The sequence below is a fragment of the Apteryx rowi genome, unplaced genomic scaffold (genome assembly GCF_003343035.1).
Source record: "Apteryx rowi isolate R43461 unplaced genomic scaffold, aptRow1 scaffold_254, whole genome shotgun sequence".
Lineage (NCBI taxonomy): Eukaryota > Metazoa > Chordata > Aves > Apterygiformes > Apterygidae > Apteryx > Apteryx rowi.
The window spans coordinates 1,014,331-1,035,562 of NW_020448908.1; the positions used below are offsets into that span (position 1 = coordinate 1,014,331).

Below are 21,232 nucleotides of genomic sequence, written 5' to 3' on the forward strand. Positions count from 1 at the left end.
GAACAGACTTAAGAAGTGAAGATCTTTCAGCTGGATGAGTTTCCCGAGCTGGTTTGACACATGCAGCAGTGCCAGCACAGTGGGGAGAGGGGAGCGTAATCACTGCCTACCTAAAACTGGCCCTAGCATTGAAAAACACATAGAACCACAGCCTCAGGGACGTCCCAGCTCTAGCTGGGGCAGAGTGAAGGGGGTACAAGGGATTGACTTTTTTTGTAAAGGTTGTCTCCTCCCATGGGACGCTGACAAGCTCTTCCCTCATTTGGGGATGAGACAGGATTTGGGGTTCAAATCGTGCACTGTCGTGTGGTTGTGTGCAGCTCCCAGGCCGGCTGGTTGCTTTGCTTTAAAAGCAGCAGGAGGAGACGGCTGCCTTTCTCTTTGCCAGCTTTAACTCCGCTCTGCTGTGCTGTTCTCCTCGCCTCCCCCCGCCAGACCACATGTTGCCAGTGTGTTTGGCTTTTTGTTTGTTTTTGTTTCAAGTCTAGTTCTCACGTTGGCAGCATCCTCCTTATAAAAAAGCCCTTGTTTGTTCTGGATGTGGTGCCAGTGAAATGAATGTTCTTCCTCCCTCGTGCAGCTACTGCCGGAATGGCAAATCCGATCAGAGCTACACAGCTTGTCCCTCTTGGGCTGCTTGGACATACCGTAGCCTAACGCTTCCCCGAGTCTCGAAACTCCACCCTCCTGCGACTATTTGTTGTCCTGCCCTGCTGTTTGCAAAGGGACCACGCTACTCCCGGGCAAGGCTGGGAATTCACTCCCTTTGAGGACAGAGGCTGCATAAGCTATGCAAACCATTCTGCTGGGTTCATCTATGCAGATTGTCATGAATTTTAAAATATGCTACTTACAGATTTCCAGCTAACTAGAATTTAGTTCAGATCTTCTGCAGGATCATTTTCATAAAACCACAGAATAATTTAAGAGGGCAGTAACCCGTGGAGATCATCTGTTCCAAACCCTGGCTCAAAGCACGGATAGCGTCAAAGATAAGGTTTTAGTGAGCAGYTCTTCTCAATGCTAAGGCTCCTCGTATTCATCTGTGAAAAACAGAAAATTCTAAATTAATTACAAATAGAAAACATTACTTTCAACATCAACAAAATCATTGTCATTTCTCTTTTGTTATAGGTGAAAATGAATTGCTGAAATTTTCTTCTATTAGAACATCTCATGACAAGATCCTGTTGAAGTGGGAGCCATACTGGCCGCCTGATTTCCGTGATCTCCTGGGATTTATGCTTTTTTACAAAGAAGCGTAAGTGGAAGCTTAAGAAGAGGGTACCTCCAGTGAGCCGCAGTTGGGGTGCAAAATAGCAGCCATGCTGGGCTTCCACAAATGACAGCTGGCATTAAAGAGTACATATTAAACCTGTYGTGGACATAGCTATTTAGTCTCTGTGATTTTCTGGCTCTTTCACTTAGTTTCCAGTGCTACCTGTTTATGTAAGTGCTAATTAAGATCCCTGACTTAACTGAGCTTTACACAGTCAATATTCCTCATTTAAGAGCAATCCAACATTAGTTGTTCCAACTGTTCTGCACATCCATACATGCCCTAACTGCGGGGGTGTATTTATCATCTCCCCATTGTCTCCACGGGATGATGAGATATTTATTCCCTTTTAGATGGGAACCATTCTTTAAAAATCAAGGTTACCAAACTGATTTTCATCAATTCAGTTTTTTCAAGCTGAAAATAATGAGCCTGGATTTAGTTGTCTGGATTGTTTGTGGAACAGCTCCTGATCGGTGGTAGTGTGAGGAGACTGGGTTGCAAAACTTGCTATGCCTCATTTCCAGAATCCCTGTAATGTTCCTAAAAGCCTGAAATCAGGATTTTGTTAATTTGAGACTTTTTTTTTTCCTTTTAAGTCCCTACCAAAATGTGACTGAGTTTGATGGCCAAGATGCTTGTGGGTCAAACAGCTGGACAGTTGTGGATGTTGACCCTCCTCCACGGTCAAATGAGCCCAAAGCCCAGGCCCAGCCAGGCTGGCTTCTGAGGGGCTTGAAGCCATGGACGCAGTACGCTGTGTTTGTTAAAACCCTGGTCACCTTCTCAGATGAACGAAGGACATATGGTGCAAAGAGTGAAATTATCTACGTCCAGACCAACGCTACTGGTCAGTATCATTAAATTAATGTTGCTTTGCAAACAGCAAAATAGACCAAAGTCATCTTTTGACTGGTAGTCATGATAGCTCCATGGCCGTGGCACTTTCCACTGACGTTGCTGCTTTATTTCGTAGGCAGATATTCCAAAGCAAATGGAAGAATGTATCTCCCTGAATGGGGCGAGGGTACTAATAAGCACTTCTTTCACCATGTTTGCGTGTATGTAAGAGGAGAGCTCACGTGCACACTGGTGCAACCTCCTGCAGGTTTATTGAGTGTCACTGTGCCTACCCTGGAGAACACTTTCTTCCTGTGGAAAAGGAAACTTCCCTGTGCTTGTCTCATGTTCTGTCCAGGCCTCACAGAGCAGTGGAAGTGACCCATATCTCTTTCTTTCCCCCCCCACAGTTCCTTCAGTCCCATTAGATCCGATATCTGTTTCTAATTCTTCATCCCAAATCATTCTGAAATGGAAGCCCCCCTCCGAGCCCAATGGGAACATCACGCACTACCTGGTGTTCTGGCAGCAGCAGGCGGAAGATAGCGAGCTTTATGAACTGGATTACTGCTTAAAGGGTGAGTGTGTGCTGCTCTGTGCCTGGCTTTCAAGCTTTCCGGGTGGTGAGGCTATCTTGGCATTGTCCGTGGAGATTTCTTTCACACATCTTTGAGGTAATTTAAATGCCCAATTTTGCTGTTTTCAAGACTATTGTTCAAGAAACAGGCTGTGATGCAGCTGTGTTCTCCCACTGTTCAGTTATATTGTACATTAGTCACTTCTGCCAGGTCATGTACAGAAAGCTCTCCAAAAAACATTTTTTACACAAAGTAATCAGCTATTTTATCCTTTGGGGATCTCCCATCTGCACTTGTTCCTTTTAAACATGAGTAACAAGTATAAAAACAAYTATGGAGATAGTAAGATAAAATGTTAGTGTTTCTTGAGATCTGTGGCCAGGTTAACTTTTGAAGTCATCCTGTGCCTTTGTTTTTGGAAAGCTTTCAGGATTAGGAGTTTCACTGAGGACTCCCAGAACCTCATTTGCTGCTCTGTTTTCTGCACTGAGATGAACTGGGCTGGAATTCTGTTTGGCTACAGCAACATCTGAGCTTTTTTTTCAAAGCTAGCATAGATTTGAATCAAAGGCCAGTCATAAAAAGGGGAAAACTGCTTGAGCTTGGATGCAAGAGTTCAGGATGCCCAAATGTGCTATGACTCTAGCATACACTAGTTTGGGATCTTGCCTATTAGCTGTTTTCCCATGGTAGGATCAAACGTCTGCTTCTGCCATGTCGAGCTTCAGAATAATATTAAATGGTTTTGTCCATAGGATTAAAACTGCCCTCAAGGACGTGGTCTCCTCCTTTTGAATCCGAAGACCCTCAGAAATACAATCAAAGTGAAAATGAGGATGTCAGCGGAGAATGCTGTTCCTGTCCTAAAACAGACTCTCAAATACAAAAGGAGCTGGAAGAGTCTGCCTTCCGCAAGACGTTTGAGAACTATCTTCACAATGAGGTTTTTGTCCCCAGGTACAAATAGCCAAAATTATTGTCCAAGTGGTGTGGGGTAGGGAAATGTAATTAATTATTAAACAAAAGTACTGGGCTGGACAGGGCCATACTGCCAGTCTCTGGGCTTCCATGGGACTGTGTAGTCCAGCTGATTAGGTGCATCTGAGACCAGTGAAAGCTGAGCACCTACGAGTGATGTTATTACAGATTTGGAAGATCCTGCTGTGTTTCCTGTCTCTGAATTCTCCTCAGCTTGAGAATAAAGTGAGAATCCTCAACAAATGGCTAAAAAACCTGCAGCTCATTTAAACTTGTGCGATGCCAGAAATAGCCTTTTTTTTCTGTATTAGAATTTTGTGGTCTAGCTTTTTATCGAGTTGAAAAGAAAAGAAAAAGGGAAGTTTACCATGCCACAGCCTTGTCCTTTAGTGCGGTATTTGCGGTCTTCCTTGCACTTAGTCTGGGAAATACCTCCAATACCATGAGGAATGCAACTGCTGTGGGTGGTAAATGTCCTGTTTTGAATGGCACACACAGTGTCACATTAAGTGGTGTTGAATATCTTCACACTTCATATCCAACTTACAGAGGAATCGCTGGGAATCAGGTTAGAGTTTGTAATGATTTACCCTTGTCACTGTCATGTATTTTGTGCTCTAAATTTGTTCTCAGCTTACTGCGTTTGGCTAAACCTTTGTTTGCAGCTGCTTGACAAAAGCCAAGTTACTGCAGTGAACTCTTTTTCTTATTAAGAGTGCATTACTAGGCAGTATCTCTTCTCTGTGAGCCTGATTGATGCCTGCTGCTGTCACATGGAAGTTTGTGCAGAGTCACTCCTGTGCTATTTCCTTGTTGTTAGTGCTGATCAGAACAAGTTTCAGTGTGCAAAATGATGCCCAGGACACAGCATGCTCAAAACCAGARGAAAAAGCAAGCCCTGTTCAGAAGCCAAACTCCTCTTGATATAGGCAGACAATTCTGATGATCTGATTTTTTTTTTTTTCCTTTTTTTGATTTCTTTTTCTCTCTCAATCTTATTGTGCAGCCAGCTCAGGATGCTTCTCAGGCCAGTTTCTGGGGTATGTATTTTAGGAAGAAACCAATCACCAGGATGCGCCACCTTGTCAGCCTGCGAAGGACGAAGTTCCACTTCCCCTAGATAGATTAATCATTTCAATACAGCTCCCTTTTGCTGGTATGATGAGCGAGCAGCAGAGATACTGTCCTGCTGACATGCAGCCTGCTTGTCTTTTCTGACAGGTTTCAGGCTGTGGCAAAGTAATTAGATGATTATGCCTTTTGCCAGCTCATAGGACCCCCTATCTAGAGCCTGGCAGCTGAACACGAAGCGTGTTTGACTTCAGGTTCTGTTTTATATTGCTTCTGATAGTTTGTCAGCCTCTCTCAGGGCACTGTTGTGGCTTCCTCCTGGAGGGGGCGGGAAAAGAAGCCTTCTGGCAGTCCCTGGGAGGAATCTTGGAGATGAGACTAGCAGAGGGGGAAATGGCAGGGCTGGAGAAGACAGTAGAGCAGCTGAGAAGTTGCACCACCTATGTCTTGTCTCCTTGTTTTCTGTGTACCATTTTTCTCCTCCTGTCCCGTTCCCAGCTATCTGATCCCTGTGCAGTATCCTTTTGGTCCTAGGCTCTACCGCAGGTCTGCCATGCTCCGCCGCAGTCCAGGTCTGATCTTACCTGACTTTCTCAGAACCCCTGTGGAAATCCCAGAGCTGTTCCTTTGCCTTGTGCACAGTTAATTAGATATTCTGAGAGTTGCAAGTCTTGTGGGTTAACTTGTTTTGGCATTGGCAAGGCAAGCGAGAAGTTCCTAAATGCTTCTTGCCGTACCCACCTTCCCAGTCGCAGCTAGTGGGTGTCTTTATGCCATGTGCTTTGTAACATCCCTTTGTAGCTAACAAAGTGGCCGTCAGAAGCTGATGCTTTGTTTCTTCTTTACTGTGTTATTCACTCTATACGGGAAAGAGTTTTTCACAGATTGGAACAAAAGGGTAATCGAACACTGGAACAGGATGCCCAGAGGTGCTGTGGAGTCTCCGTCCTTGGAGATACCCAAACCCAGTGGACCCAGCCCTGAGCAACCTGCTCTGGTTGACCCCGCTTTGAGCAGAGCGGTTGGATTAGATGATCTCCAGAGGTCACTTCCAACCTCAGCAACTCTGATTCTGTGAAAAGTATGGAAAGTGTTCAAAAGTAATAAGTCCTGAGAGGCAGAGGGGAACTAAATGGCTGCTCTTCTGAGAGCCCTCACACATGCCGATAATCTCCGGTAGTAGGAGGAAAAGGAATCTAAACCTGAGTATTTCACATGGCAGCTCACTGGAGCTACTGAAATGGCCATGAGTCATGATGAAAGTTGCACTGGAACAACTGTGGAAAGACGTCAGATGGCTGAAAATGCAGAGGGCTTAGCAAGAAAATCGTTGCAAATCTAGGATAATAAATACGTGAAGGTCTGGGTTCACAGCTTCAGAAGTTTTTCTTGCTTTCTGTTACTCAAGAAGGAAGAAGTTGTTGTTGTGTTGCATCAGTGGCCTAGTTATTGTTTTACTTGTGAAAAACAACTCTCTCAAACACGAGGAACAGCTGAATCCACACTTTGTAAACAGTGGGGTGTAGCTTTGCTTTTAAGTACAAACAAGATTCTGGTTGACCGTAAAGATCCCTTCTAAAGGAGGGAGGTGGCATGACCCAGACCTGGATCTTTGAACTCTGTCCCACTGTTGGGGGACTCTCTTCAGAACAATGCACAAGTCAAGATAACAGCAACTTAAAAACGATGTCTCTGGAGTTAATTAGTAATTGCGGGAAGAGAAAACTAAAACCTGGAATGTGCTCTGCTGAACCTGCCATTTGGCATCCCATTTTTTCCTTAGGTGGACAAACRTGCTTACGTTGCTGTATGCAAGGTGATGTTTAGTTTGAGGAAATCTTAAAATCTGCTTTCCGACTGGCTGCATTTGTAGTTTGAGGAAAAATAACATCAGAAAATGGAACTGGGGATTGCAGACAAAGACCTGATCCATGCAGGCACCTGCTGTAGTTCCAGTTGGCCAGTCATTTGCTTGGTAATCAGAGGGTGGCAGTGGAAAGTTCAGTTCAGCAGTGAAGATTTGCTTCAACAGCTTGTTACGTTTTTAGAGACTGGAGATGCTTCAAGTGTGGGTTCAGTTCAGGTCACTCTTTGTACCCTTTAATAGCTGCACGCACATGCAYGCACAAAAAAAGATCATCATCCTCTTAAAATACATGATCCACTTTTCAAATGGCATTAATTCCTTTTTGTGTAGCTGAATACTATTACCAATTTCCCCCAGTTGCTTAGTTCCCAACCTGGGATTCCTGTTTGTGAGTGTCTTGCAGGAAGTAAAGCGTCACTGTCTTGATATTAGAACAAGGAGTTTTGGTTTGGTAGTTGTTGGGKTTTTTTTTCTCCAAGTAAACTAAGTTTTTTGAATGGTTCTTAATTCTGTTGGACTGATTTTTGTTTGTTTATTTAACATAATCTGACTTAAAGCTGGCTTGTAGTGTTCCCTTGCAGACAGGGGAGTTGACAAGATCACACTGTCAGTTTTATTTTCACAACTGCAGAAACTGATTTCCAGACTAATGTGCAATAATTTGAGAGGCAATCTTTGGTTAACAAACAGCACAATAAATATATATAATGCGAATCTGCCCATTTTAATTGTCTGTTGGAAAGGACTTAAAAATATTTGGTCTCTCATGAAAAGGTTTAAAGTATCTAAATAGATTGAATCCTAAATCTGAATCCGAGTGGTGAATTCATTCCAGTGAGCTGTGAAACTGGTCTTATGCTTTCATATTTTTCTGATGTATGTGCTTGTGCAGGGAAGGTGTCTCAAGGACACAGGAACTTAAAGCCATGCCCATTGCAGGGGGTGAGACAGATTTGTTGTTTTTAAATTTTATATATATATATATATATATATATATGTGTGTGTGTGTGTGTATATATATATATGTATATATCTCCTGAATTTCTTGGTTGTTGTTGCCTTGTAAATATGAGGCTTGAATTTGAGTTTTCAGTTGTACTCTGAGCTCTTCAGTTTCTCTTTCTTTTCAGATAAATGTGCTTACATTGAAGATGATAAATAACACTTTAACATGTAATATTTGACAGGCCATCAAGAAAACGAAGAGACCTTGGCTCCATGGCAAATGCCACTGTGGTGATACCCACCATCCCGTCCTCTCCGAACGCTTCTGTAGCAGCGTCTGAGAACACAGATGAACAGAAACCTTTTGAAAAAGTTAAGTCTAAGGAGTCCTTGGTTATCTCCGGCCTGCGGCATTTTACAGGGTATCGCATTGAGCTCCATGCTTGTAACCATGATGCTCAGGAATCCCGATGCAGTGTTGCAGCTTATGTCAGTGCCAGGACCATGCCAGAAGGTAATTATCTTCCCAAGCTTTTCTTTGGGTTGATGGGATATGGTCAGAAGGGTGTTTTTCCTGTGGGAGCCAGCTGCAGTAGCAAAACGCCATGTAGAGCTGGCGCTTTCATTATTCCCGGATACAAAAGGATGATGTATAAAGTACTGGCAGTTTTGCTTTCTGTAAAAGACGTGAAATAAACACTGTTATTAATCATGACCGTGGTTCCAGCTAAGGCCGATGACATCGTTGGTCTAGTAACCCATGAACTGGTGGAAAAAAATACCGTGCATTTGAAGTGGCAGGAACCGAAGGAACCAAATGGTCTTATTGTGCTGTATGAAGTGAATTATGGACGTCTTGGGGAGACAGAGGTGAGAACTTCTGCTTGTTCCTTAACTTGGCACGTTTGGAGGAGCAGCTCTGTGCTTCGCTCCCTTCAGGGGAGGCTCTGTTAGGGGTGATCCTGGGGAGGCTGGAAGTTGGATTTGTAGAGACCCTTCTGCATTTCTCTCTCTGGGTTCTTGTGTCACTTTTGGCATCCTACCTCCTATATCACCGCTGGGATGTGGCTACGTGTTTTGTCACTTTAGGATTAGCACTGAGCATGGCTCTGTACTGGTTTTGGGAGAGCAGATGCACTTCAAGACAGCGCTTGCTGCAGTARTCCATGGGAACCCAGAACTGTCCAGGCTGTGTTAGTCTGAGTGCATAAGGTGTTCTGTCCTTTCAGTTTCCTTTTGCATGAACCAATGTGATACAAAAATTTGCTAGTGAGCTTGTATCCTCTGGAAGCCTCTGTGGTGACATCGAGACCTAAAAATTTGTCTCTTCAGTGCCTCTTAGACAAATAGGAATATCTAATTTGCTAACTTTCTGCCTAGACTTGCCTAGGAGTTTTATTTCACAGAAGGACGGAAATTATAGATCTAAATTTCAGTCCCTTAAAGATACTAAGGAAGCGTTGAGCGGCAAGAGGGCAGCCCTGCTGCCTGTGCAGAATGGCAGTGCCGTGTGGGCAGGAGGGCTTGCCAGCCGAGGTCGGGTTTCAGGGCTGAGGTATAGTACAGCAAATGGCATACGTTCTGTGTAATCTGAACTACTTAAACTGTAAAATGCAAATCCAGGACAAACCACTSTATTGGAATAGACCTGAGCATGCGAAAGCAATATTTGTGTGCATTTGCCAGTCGGGGAGGTGAGGAGGAAATCCTATTAGCCGTTATAGGCCTCTGGATTGTTGCAGAGGCAGCGTAATGCAGCTTCCTCTTCCCTCTGCTTGCAGGAAGCCCACTACTGCGTTTCCCGTAAGCATTTTGCCAGTGAACAGGGCTGTAAACTGCGTGGACTGCAGCCTGGCAACTACAGTGTCCGTATACGAGCTACCTCACTGGCTGGAAATGGCTCATGGACAGAACCTACCTACTTCTATGTGGCTGATTATTGTGAGTTTGGATTTTTTTTATTTTTTTTTTCTTCCCCAACATTTAATTGCTGATAGAAACCCAGATTGCTGTTGGAAGATTGCAACTGTAGAGGGTCATAAGATGTTTATCAATACATGTACTTTCAAGAAACTGAAAATACTTACAAGTGTATCGGTTTCTTTCACTTGTTGAACTGCAGTTTGAGTTCTCATTCTGAGCAGCTCTGCGTTTTGTATCTGAAGCAACCTCTAGCTTCACGTTCGTTTCTATTTATTCAAGGGGCAGATTTTATTCAGGAAAAGACTTGCATTTTGAGGCCTGTATAATACCTCTGACTCTCTCTTTCTCTCTTAGTGAATGCTCAGCCTAATATTGCTGTTATAATTGTCCCGATCATTTTTGCGATAATAATTGCTGGAATTATTGGAGCTGCTTACGTGCTTGTGAAAAAGAGGTGGGTGCAATCTTGTGTGGTTTTCACCAGAACAAATAAAACTTGTATCCAAAGGTTTTGTTTACTTGTTGGAAGTAATTCTGTGCAGTATTGTCTTTATTTTCTATTTAGATAATGATTTGAACATTAGTTTAGGAAATATTTTGTGCTTTTGGACACTAGGTCACTTTGTATTTGCTGTATGCTTTGGGAATTAGTGAGACTGTCTTAAGTCCAAAAGTGTCAAAGGCTGCAAATGCACTGAAAAGCTTCTCTATCTCTTCCAGACAAACTGAAGGACCAACTGGGCCACTCTATGCATCCTCTAACCCCGAATACCTCAGCGCCAGTGATGGTGAGAGCAATGAGTGCTGTCTGCTGTGCTGCCTTTCTCCTTTAGTCATTCAGACAGTGCTGCAGTATGGGGTTGGCTTTTTCCTTTATGGATTTTTCTAGCCATTTTTTGGAGACGTTTATATCCCCAGTATCCTGTGGCAGTGCTACAGAAGCCTGCTACAGAAATCTCTCTCAAACGATGCTCTCTCCATTCAGAAGTATCTCCCTCTGTTTAACAGTTTATGTCCCGGACGAGTGGGAGGTTCCACGAGACAAGATCACTCTCCTCCGAGAGCTGGGACAGGGCTCTTTCGGCATGGTGTATGAAGGGATTGCCAAGGACATAGTAAAGGGAGAGCCAGAGACTCGAGTAGCTGTAAAAACTGTTAATGAATCAGCCAGCCTCCGAGAGCGCATTGAATTCCTAAACGAAGCTTCTGTGATGAAAGGGTTCAGCTGCCATCATGTGGTAAGCAGCACTGTGTGCCTTTACATGGTTAGCAAGTGAAAGTCCCACCACGTAACTAATGCTTCTTTAATGCTTTCAAAGCTTGATATTCAGGTTACAAAAGTAGCCCTTCTGAAGAGACAACTGATCAAGAAGAGCTGGGATCTTTCCATGTCTTATGTTTCTATAAAACATGTGCATCTGCCTGCATCATTTCACTTTTGCTCTTTCCAAACCTCTCTGTGTGAGAGGGTTCTGTGGTGCTCTTCAGGGCAGGCTTGGCTCTGTAGTAACGCTCTGTTTTCATAGCTGGGCTCTGCCCAGTGTGTTTGGACACAACCCCAAAGGAAATTCTCGTTTGTTTTCCAGGTTCGCCTCCTCGGGGTGGTCTCCAAGGGGCAACCTACTCTAGTGGTCATGGAGTTAATGGCACATGGAGATTTGAAAAGCTACCTTCGCTCTTTGAGACCTGATGCTGAGGTAAAGAGAGGAGAGAGGGACTGTGTTGTGTAGCAGACTAACTTGATTTGGTTTCTAATACTTTTTTTTTYCCCTTTTTTTTCCTCTCTTGTAGAATAACCCTGGTCGTCCCCCACCAACGCTGAGAGAAATGATCCAGATGGCTGCAGAGATTGCTGATGGTATGGCCTATCTGAATGCCAAAAAATTTGTCCACAGAGATCTTGCAGCTCGTAACTGTATGGTTGCAGAAGACTTCACTGTAAAAATTGGAGGTATGTAGTGTATGGTCAGAAGATAATTCTGTGGGTCATATCTGTTGAAAAGGCGACTCTATGAAATTCAAGACCAATGCTGTAAATGCACATGATTTCCACTGGCTCCCTTTGGAAATGCAGCAAAGAGCTCTGTTTTACTTAAAGGGAATGAATATGTTTAGACTAGAAGCTGTCACTAAAAGTTGCATCTCTGGAGTCTCTATCATGGCCCTATAATAGTTCAGAAAAGGAAAAAAAAATGCAAGGAAGAGGAAAATGTTTTGGATGCTAATCACAAGGGGACAAACGACTGAAAGGTTGGGATGCTGGAGGCTTATCGGGTATATAGCAGTAGCCTGATGTCAGAGGAAAGAAATGTTCATCTAGAGGTGCTGCACAGTGAAAGTCGTAGGAAAAGCTCGGAGGTGGGCAGCTGCCCCACTGGCGCCGCAGAGGTGGTGAAGCGGTTCAGGGAATCTGCCGGTGGAAGGTGCAGGGAGGCATCCTCCACCCAGTGCCCACCCCTGCCGGCTGGGATGGTTTTGATCGTGCGTGTTTAGCAGCRCGCTTCCTCTCAGTAACCATCAGTTAACCAGCCGAGCTCAGCGCAGAGACATCTAATACATCCCAATTGCTTTTCTCAGACTTTGGCATGACCAGAGATATCTATGAGACAGATTATTACCGAAAAGGAGGCAAAGGACTRCTGCCGGTGCGGTGGATGGCACCTGAATCACTAAAGGATGGTGTTTTCACTGCTTATTCAGATGTGTGGTAAGTTGTGCTCTGCCTTCCAGGCTGAATTCTAGCAGGAGAGCTCGCTACTTTAACACGCTTGATTTAAATTGTGTGAGTCGCTGACTTCTTCAGAATACAAACAAAACAAAGCATTGTTCTTAAAACTAAGCCTAAAAATATAGTTGTTCTTTTAAAATATGTTCTCCGAATTAAGAATGTCACTTAAAGATCTCCAGGATATTATATTCTTACCAATCTTGTCTTTTTTCTTAGGTCATTTGGTGTTGTCCTTTGGGAAATAAGCAGTTTAGCAGAGCAGCCGTACCAGGGACTCTCCAACGAACAGGTGCTAAAGTTTGTAATGGATGGAGGATACCTGGATCAGCCGGACAACTGCCCAGAGAGGCTGTAAGTAGCAAAGCAGGTGGYAATGAACAAGCTGCACTTTCGCTACAGTGTGGTCAACAGAGGTGGCCCCACATGTGGCACCTCTTAGCCCCTTCTCTGCTGGTGGAAGAACAAAGCAGAATGTAGTGAGCCACCTGCCCTAGAAATGCAACCAACACATCCTCAGAGAGCCAGGAATTAAAGCTGGAGTCCCAAGCCAGCCTATTTCCCTAGAACGGAGAAATGAAACCAGCCTGGACCTTATATCAGGAGTACAGACTCAAGAGAATGAAGTATAAAGCACAGGAAAAGCTTAAACTACAAATAAGCACTGCATCAGTTGCCCCAAGCAAAATGCTTTTGCCCTTCTGCATGCTGCTGAATGGCGGTTTACATATGTAACGTGGCAGGGCCTGGCCACAGTCTGCATCCACGTGGCTGTAGAGGCTGGAAAGCAGCTTGCTAATCCAAGGTCTGCTGAGGTTTTGCATAAATCATCTCTCTGTACTACGTTAATAGTTTGGTATTGCATTGCCTTGAGAATTACAGTGTTTAACTGCTAATTTTCAGAAATCCAATTTATGGCTAATGAGAAGGTAAAGGTAGGAGAGCGCTTGGCTGAGGCAGCAGCTGTTTATCATGTCTGCGGCCTTTTCATTTCTGTGGCAGACTCATTGCTCCACTTAAGAGACCAAGGCTAGGCTGCCTGCAAGCYGAGAGGAAAAAGGGGGCACTGTGCGGAGACACAGTGAAAAACACCTTGCAGAGGATTAGAAACCGAAGCCAGATGTTCTCCTGTGCCGGGGTTAAGGGTTACTGTCCACAGCTGCTCGTGACGCTCGCTGTCTGAGGGTTATTGCATCCCCCAATCTGCCAGYGCAGCTGCATACCCAGGTGCTCCCTAAGCTGTTTCTGTCAGAGTAATTAAAAAATCCTGTTACTAAGTGTTTAACCTGAACTAGGTCATTTTGACAGAAGGGGCCTAAGGAGCCACAAGTGAAGCAGGACGCAGAGATGAGGGGAAGGAGCCCTGGCTGGGAAGGGGAACGCTGACAGTAACTAGCTGGTTTCAGTAACCTCTTACCCCAGCCCAGTTCTAGCCAAAACAGCATGTCCAGCTCCACAGTCAAAAAATAAACATGTTTTGTGAGTATCCTTATGATAAAAGCCTGCTCTCCTGGGGACTTTTCTCTGGTGGCTAATTACAAACTCCAGTTTGAAAGTGTATTTGKACTTAGGACACTTGTAAGTTCTTTCTTCATGGTGTCTGATAACATATGACCTCTTGCTGCAGTCTTTCTCGTAGGTGGGATGTTTACAGGACTTCTGTCCTCTGCACAACCTCCTGTTTTCCTTGAGGTTTTGGGAATTTAGTTATCTTTCAGGTTGAGGCAAAATTAGTCAATGAATTAAAAAATTGTGACCTGGATGTAAGCATGTGTGTGCCTGCACGCAGAGTATGTGAAGTACAGCTCTGTTTCCTTTGGAAGCTGAGTTAAGAACAATTGAAGGAATTGGAAAGAATTGTTGATTTAGACAGAAATAGCGAAAAAGGAGCGTTAAGGATCTACAGGCAAAAATGGAGACTGGAGGAAGCACAAACACAACTCCAGTAGGGACAGGGGGATCGAGGACCAGAGGAGTAGCCCTGTTGTGGGTGGTCTGACACGGACACAAGTGTTGATCTGTGCCAGCCCTGCCTATGTGGAATTGTTTCTTCTGTCCCTGACGCTTGTTTGTCTTGATGCAGGCACAGCCTGATGCAGATGTGCTGGCAGTACAACCCTAAAATGCGCCCCACCTTCATCGAGATCATCGAGATGCTGAAGGAGGACTTGCACCCCAGCTTCCATGAGGTCTCGTTCTTTTACAGTGAGGAGAACAAACCTCTGGAAACGGAGGAGTACGAGATGGACTTTGAGAACATGGAGAGCATTCCCCTCGATCCCTCCTCGTACTCGCAGAGGGACAAAGTCCTGGGGCGGGACAACGGACCCTCCATGGCCCTCAAGGGGAACTATGAAGAGCACATACCTTACACTCACATGAACGGTGGCAAGAAAAATGGGCGGATTCTCTCCATGCCCAGGTCAAGTCCTTCCTAACGCTTCCTGTTTGGCCCAAGGGTTGCGTCTGCTTTTTTCCCCTTCACAAATCTCAGGACTCTTCTTATTGCTGCCACAGTGTATGACACACATCTACAAACTCTTCAGATTTTTAATCATCTTATGATTAATACTTTTTTTTTTTGCCAAGTTGACTGGTTGTCAGTGGACTTATCTGTGAACATAAATGGAAAAGGTTTCCATGGCTGCTGTCCCTTCTGTAACCATGGTTTCAAAACAGGAAGTGACCTTTTCAGTTAAACTAAAGGAGGAGCATCCATGTTTGCCAACAAAAGAAGTGAAATTTGCTGGTATCTGAGCTACAGTGTAACGGTGCGGAACAAAACTTCTGCAGGACAAAAGCATTTTCAGTAGAATTCCAGGCTTTCAGGCATACTTTTCACTACAGCTGAAGGATTGAACACCCATCGATGAGACGCGCCATATCCTCAGATTGACCAATAGCTGCTGCTTTCATACTTTTTAAATGGGTTAAATCCCAGGGGTGCGTGCGTGTGTGTGTGTGCGCGTGTGTGTGCAGTATATATATGTGGGGTGTATATGTATATCAAAATATACACTTCTTTTTGTACATAAGTTTTGTATGTTCTCACAGAAGCTTTCCTCTTCTCAGAAGTGTGTACTTATCTTTTCCCCATTTCCCTGGAGTGACTGAATCCTAAACAGATTATTTTTGTACTAAGGACTCTTGGGAGTAGGTTTTCTCTCATTAACAAATGAGGAAAATGTGCTGGGAGCCAAAGGAGCAGAAATCTGAGATTTATGGGTACTTTCAAGACCAAACGAAGTAGGAGTCCCCTGACCTGAGATACCGAGTTTTCTGTTCTTACAGCATTGAGTATATATATTGTTTGTTGTAACATATTTAAAATGTCTTTAGTTTAAATTTAAACTTCATATAAATTATTGACTGTTTATGATCCTTTCCGGGAGGGTAGAATTTGGGGGATTGTTTGGTCTTAAAGTGGTCCAAAGATTTCAGAATGAACTAATTTTAGCTGATTACCCTTTTAGGAGCTATGAAGCACATGTTAAGTTTATACTTGACAAGGCTTTATAATACAGTTTCATGATTTATATAATGCAGTCAGCTGGCTCCAGTTGAAGCCCTGAGATAAAGTAGTTGGGACTTAACTTGGTTGTTGGGGGCTGAAGGACACCGGGATATCCCTGTCCTGAGTCCTGCTACTTCTTTGCCCCCACTCCCCTTGCTTCGCTTTCTGTGCGTGTTGTGCCACAGAAGAAACCGGCACGGGGAAGAGCAAGGACTCTAACGAAAAGAGACACTAAGCCAATCTAAAGGGGGGAGAGCACGAGGTTCTTGGCTCTGTACATGAAGCAGAAGCTGAACGTGACTGTGGTTAGCTACCCGCTGCCTGTCTGCTGCTGCTCAGGCGTCTGGCCTAGTGCTGCCTGCAGGCCTTTGATGTTTTCCTGAGATACCTGCGCTGTGCCCTGCGCGTTTCCCAGGGCACATGCGTTAGCTACTGCTTTCAGCTCTTCAGGATGTTAACTTTTGTCTTTTGGACTGTGCTTTGTTTTGCTGCTGTTTGCATAAAAGACAGAGCTGATTAGCACAAGATGTTAGAAAATAATTGTGAAACTAAATGTGTCTCACAGTGATGAGGGGGTGTGCTGGCAGGGAGAAGTGCTAAAGCAAGAAATGAACATTATAGATGTTGCAGGCCATTGTAATACAGGAGGTGGTTTTAAAAGGGGAGAGAGACTGCTCAATTCTCCGCTTTTCCTCTTGGAGAAGTCCAGTGAAAAAGAACATGCCTACTTGTTCTCTCTGCTGGGAGAAAATGAGGTTTTTCTGACTTGGTAAGAGTGGGGATGCTGCACAAAACTGACGTGTGGCTTTTTATTCCAGCCCAGGCAATGCCGCTTCTTTCTCACTGTAACTGAATGAAACAGGGTTGGAGTTTGTAGGGAAGCACCTCTCGGATCCCGCTCCACTCAAGCCAAACCGTAGCTAAACCCGTTAGGACAACATCTGTGGAGGATTATGGACTCTGTGCACCACGAGGAATTGTCAGCCCTTTGTGCTTGTTGAATCTGGTCTGTTTGAACCAAGGTGGAAGGTACAAAAAGACTTCTCACAAAGTTAGATGGAAAATAGACAGTATAGACATGGGGTAAGAACCTTCAATTTCTAAAGGCCTYGTTTACATTTCTTCTGCTTTACAAAGTAGTAACTGTTTAGCAGCTCTATGCTACACTGCAGGAAAGAAGACATATTCTCACACTTTTCTAAGGAAGAGAAGTTTTTCTTACTAGAAATTTTTTATTTATTTTAATATATAAAACACTGTAAAACAAAAACCAAACAATTTGTTTTCTTAAACACACAGAACATGTAAATTTGTATTGGTAAAAACTTGGCAGGTGGATATGGTATTTTCGTCCTGTTCTGGTGCAGTCTACCTCAATGTTTCTTAAGGATATTTTTAATACTGTGCACCTCTAAACTTGTTTAAATATTCTGGTCTGGACCTATTGTGGATCAGGGAAAATCAATATCAGCTGATACCAATACTAGGGACCATTCACTGAAGGGAAGGGGTAAGAGAACAGCTAGTCACTGTTTATCACTAATCTGAGCAGTAGTGACCAAAGGAACCTAYTTACAGTTCCACATGCACAATAGCCAATTTGGATCTGATATCATCCTCTTAGTTCTGTTGTGATTAATTAAAAAAAAAAAAGTCATTTAAATGTTTGGCCTTTGCAAATTAATGATCTAAAAGGAATRGACAGCTTCCTTCTGGAGCTGTATTTGCCAATGTGGACCAGGGACTGTGACTAGCCCTTGTTGTTCCGGCTGAATTTGGGTATCTCGGTCACATGCCTTTCTCACTGTGCACAGGTAATCTGGAGCAATGCCAGTAGGGTGTGACCTTCTAAAATAAACCTTTCCCACATATCGTTGTTTTGGTAAGATTTTAAATTGCAGCGATCATAACTGTAGGAATAGAAGAGCTATTACATAAACATTGGAACCTTGTATTGGGTCAGGCTTTTAAATTTCATTGATATTGGTTGGCCCTCTGAGCTCACATGATTTGCAACACTCGGATCACTGAACAAGGGAATATGTGTTTTGCTTTGTGGACAGGCAGTCCATTCACGTGGCTCATATTGTCATCTTCACTCTGCACCAAACTGAGCAGTTGTTTATACCCAATACYGTGCATAAAGATTTCTCCGGTCACYTTTCTWTATTGTGCCAAGGATAAGGAAAGACGTATGGTACTAGTGGTAAGAATATCATTTTTCCCCACAGCTAGTCCCTTTAAGAACAAAAAGTAACACTAGTGGTTGCCACTCATGGCTGTTAAAGATTACACTTACCTAGCTATAGAATTAGGAAGAGTAAATGACAATCTTCTGTAAAGCCCAGCTCTCACTTCTGGGAAATCCTTTACTTTCAGCCCCCAGTTGACACTTTGGTCTCTATTGTCGGAAGATCTTTACCCTAGGGATGCGGAAGTCCCTCGCTTGGATCTCGCTGATACCTGTTCAGAGACAACAGGGGTTGTGTGTAAGCTGAGATTGCATTTGTTAGGTGAAACCTTCTCTGTACAAGGTGTTACTCAGAATTCATTTCCAGGAAGGTGTGTTATGCAACAGGTGGCTGTGCCTTCATCCGGGGAGCTGCTGCTCTTCAGCTGGGTGAGATCCCTATCGGGGTGAGACTACCACAGCTGTAGCGGAAGCACGAGCACACGCTATTAAGTGATAAGGAGGAGCCACATGGTAGTGCAGGAAACCAGGTGAAGCGGCTGGAGGAGGGCAGCTCTGACCAGCAGCTGGGAAGCTCACTCTTTTCTTGCACTTGCATTTGCTCTGGGGCTTGATCCTGCCCTTTGCAGAAGGGCAGCTGAGAAGTTCCCACTCGCATCACAGGGCAGAGCCTTAAATGAGTTAAGGAGGAGTCATCGCCTCCTGTGTGTGGTTCAGGGACAGCAAGGGGCACCACCAAGTAGCCAGAACTTCGCTATCTCTAAAGCTAGAAAAGAAGGAAGCACAAGAAGCAGCTTTCTAAGCTCTGCTGTGTTTCCATTGAGCAAATATTTGAAGCGTGAGACTGGAGATGTTTCTGAGAAACATTTGCACATTAAATTCAATTGCCACTTCCTGAATGCCTCTTGCAGATCTGGTACTTCTCTTGCAGTACAGTGCAGCATTGCAAAGCTTGTCTGTTAGGTTAAAAACATGTCGTTCTTGGCTGCTTGTAAATACTCTGTTGTGTTGTAAAATAGAAGAGCTAATCAACATAAACTCTGTGCCAGCACAGGGTCAGAAATATGATAGGAAATAGACCAAGCTGCAACAGCGCTATTTTAYGTTGATAATAAAGCAGCTGTGTTGGTATGAAGAGGCTGCTCTTAGGTTGCTAAAGGGTACTCTTAATTTATGGGTAGTATATCTCTTTCCTCCTAAATTTGTATTATAGTAATGGGACACTTTGCTTAATTTTAGTATGTTGCATATAATGTTGGTATCTCTTTGGAAAAATCTCAAAGTTGCTTATTGTGTTATTGACCTAAATATATGATGAAGGCAAATAGGAAAAGACAGGAGCAAGTAGGGTACTGTCAGTTATCCTTGAGCTTCCCTGTTTAGGGGAGGGAGGGAGGCAATCAAGTTCCCTCTTAATGTCACTGTGATAGGAAGACGGACCCTGAGGTACTCCGGGCCCCTCACTGCTAGCAGTGATTCCTGATATCAAGACTGGAACCTTGTTTTACAAGTCAGAAAATAAACCAGTATCTTTGTGCCATAAAACCTTAGTCTAAAGGCTGTGCTAGGTGCTCCCGTGATCCATGTGAGATTGGTTCAGAGACTGTGGAGTAATAGCAGAGTGAAGGAGAAACTGCAGAAAACCCTCTGATCCTCTCGCTATGTCCTAGCCTCCCTCGAAGCTGCCTCACCTGACTTCTCGTGTGAAGACTTGCAGACCAGGTGGGCTTGGCGTGTCAGGAGCTCGATCMCCTCCGCAGAGCAGCTGATGCCCCTCAGAGTTTCCTGTGTGTGTTTTCCAGGGAAAGGAGCTGTTGAATGGATTGGAATCAAGAAATAGTAACTTCAGAAATGCATAAAATTCAAAATAAGATTAGTTAATATTTGTATGAACTTAATTAAATTTGGCCTTTTTATTACCTTCTGCTTGGCTCTGTGTTAACTCTGCTTTGGATACTGTATGTGAATGTTGGTGTAAGAGCATTAACATGCTTCGACCTGTTCTGTTTTGGCTTGCCTTGTTACAAATATCACAAGAGTGAAGCCAGTAGTTAAAATTGACTTTTGGAGGAATCGGACTATTCAAAAGCAATCATAAAGCTACCATTTTTATTAAATCTGCTGTCATTAAATGTGTATTTCTTTTTAAAATTAAATTGCTTGTCCTTTTCAAAAGTAAGCACTTATTCTTGCAGTTTCAGCAAATCAACTGCAGCACAATGCAAGCTATAAGGGGACAGGTAGAGAAATGACTTTTTAAATATCGTATAATAAAGTTAGTATTAACTCCTACAGTGTTGTTATTTTTTTTTGCCAGCATATTTGAATCAGCAAGAAATAATGGTTATGGTAGTCATTTTGTTCCGAGTACATAGTTCCTCTCGCTTAGTCCGGAAAGCGGCTGTGGGAGCCCGGGCTGGCCCGGACGGGGGTACCTGGAATAACTCTGCCAAAGGAGCCATCAGCGGAGCTTAAATGGGGGCAGATATGCGCTCACTTAGCTGAATCCCAGTGTCCCCACTATGGCTCTGGCTTTGTATTACTAAGACTCGAGTTTTTAGTACTATTGACAGAAAACACGGCTTGAGCCCGGGACAGGATTACCTGAGAAATACGAGAACCTTAGCTGGACTTGTACCCCGGCTCTTCTGTTAAACCTGAATTTGCCCAGCAGCAGCTGGTAACGCTTCAGCCATCTTAGTTTCTGCCTACTTATCCCCTAACGAAGTCCCATGAAAACTGGCTGATGCAGGGGTTGGGGGTTTTTTGTTTGTTTTTTGGGGTTTTTTTGAAATGCCACTTTTAAATTTGAAAAGTTAGAATGTTATTTAGAAAGAAAAGCTTTACCTTTTTGCTTTAGTTTGGGCAATGATCACTTTCTTCAAGTATCGAAACAGTGGTTTGTGTTTGAGGAACTGCATGGATGTGGGCACTGGACGTGGGTTTTATCGAACACAGCCAAAAGCAAATGTTCTGCTTGCACCTTAAATAAACTAAAGACAGTTTCAGTTACATGTTAAGTGATGTTCTGTGAAGTCTTCAATTTTTTTTTTTGTCTTGTTTTCTGTTTAATCTTGCTGCTTCTGCCTTTTTCTCTGCATATAAAAGGTTCCAGAATACAAATAGTATTGCAGATACCTCTTGATTTGAAATAAAGGATTAAATGTGCCATGTTTAAAAAAAAAAAAAGGAGAAAAGAAAAAAAAAAAACTTTTTCAATGTTTTCATATATGAGCCAAGCAGTGACATGTACAGAAAATATCTTTGAATATTAAGAAAAAAATCTTGCTGTGCGTCAGAATATTGAACAATTAACTGTTT

At 43.5% G+C, this 21,232-nt stretch overlaps 1 protein-coding gene across 1 annotated transcript in view; it reads left to right on the plus strand.

Annotated features, from left to right (window-relative positions):
* INSR (insulin receptor) overlaps nt 1-21,100 on the plus strand; it is a 61,520-nt gene extending 40,420 nt beyond the window's left edge. Inside the window, exons 7-21 of the mRNA XM_026067108.1 lie at nt 1,135-1,261; nt 1,879-2,129; nt 2,530-2,697; nt 3,453-3,654; nt 7,801-8,072; nt 8,286-8,428; nt 9,340-9,499; nt 9,836-9,935; nt 10,202-10,269; nt 10,490-10,719; nt 11,068-11,178; nt 11,273-11,432; nt 12,059-12,188; nt 12,426-12,560; nt 14,290-21,100. Of these exons, the coding sequence (XP_025922893.1) occupies nt 1,135-1,261; nt 1,879-2,129; nt 2,530-2,697; nt 3,453-3,654; nt 7,801-8,072; nt 8,286-8,428; nt 9,340-9,499; nt 9,836-9,935; nt 10,202-10,269; nt 10,490-10,719; nt 11,068-11,178; nt 11,273-11,432; nt 12,059-12,188; nt 12,426-12,560; nt 14,290-14,644 (2,612 nt within the window). The 3' untranslated portion in view covers nt 14,645-21,100. The remainder of the gene's footprint in view (nt 1-1,134; nt 1,262-1,878; nt 2,130-2,529; nt 2,698-3,452; nt 3,655-7,800; nt 8,073-8,285; nt 8,429-9,339; nt 9,500-9,835; nt 9,936-10,201; nt 10,270-10,489; nt 10,720-11,067; nt 11,179-11,272; nt 11,433-12,058; nt 12,189-12,425; nt 12,561-14,289) is intronic.
* The last annotated feature ends 132 nt before the right edge of the window (nt 21,101-21,232 follow it).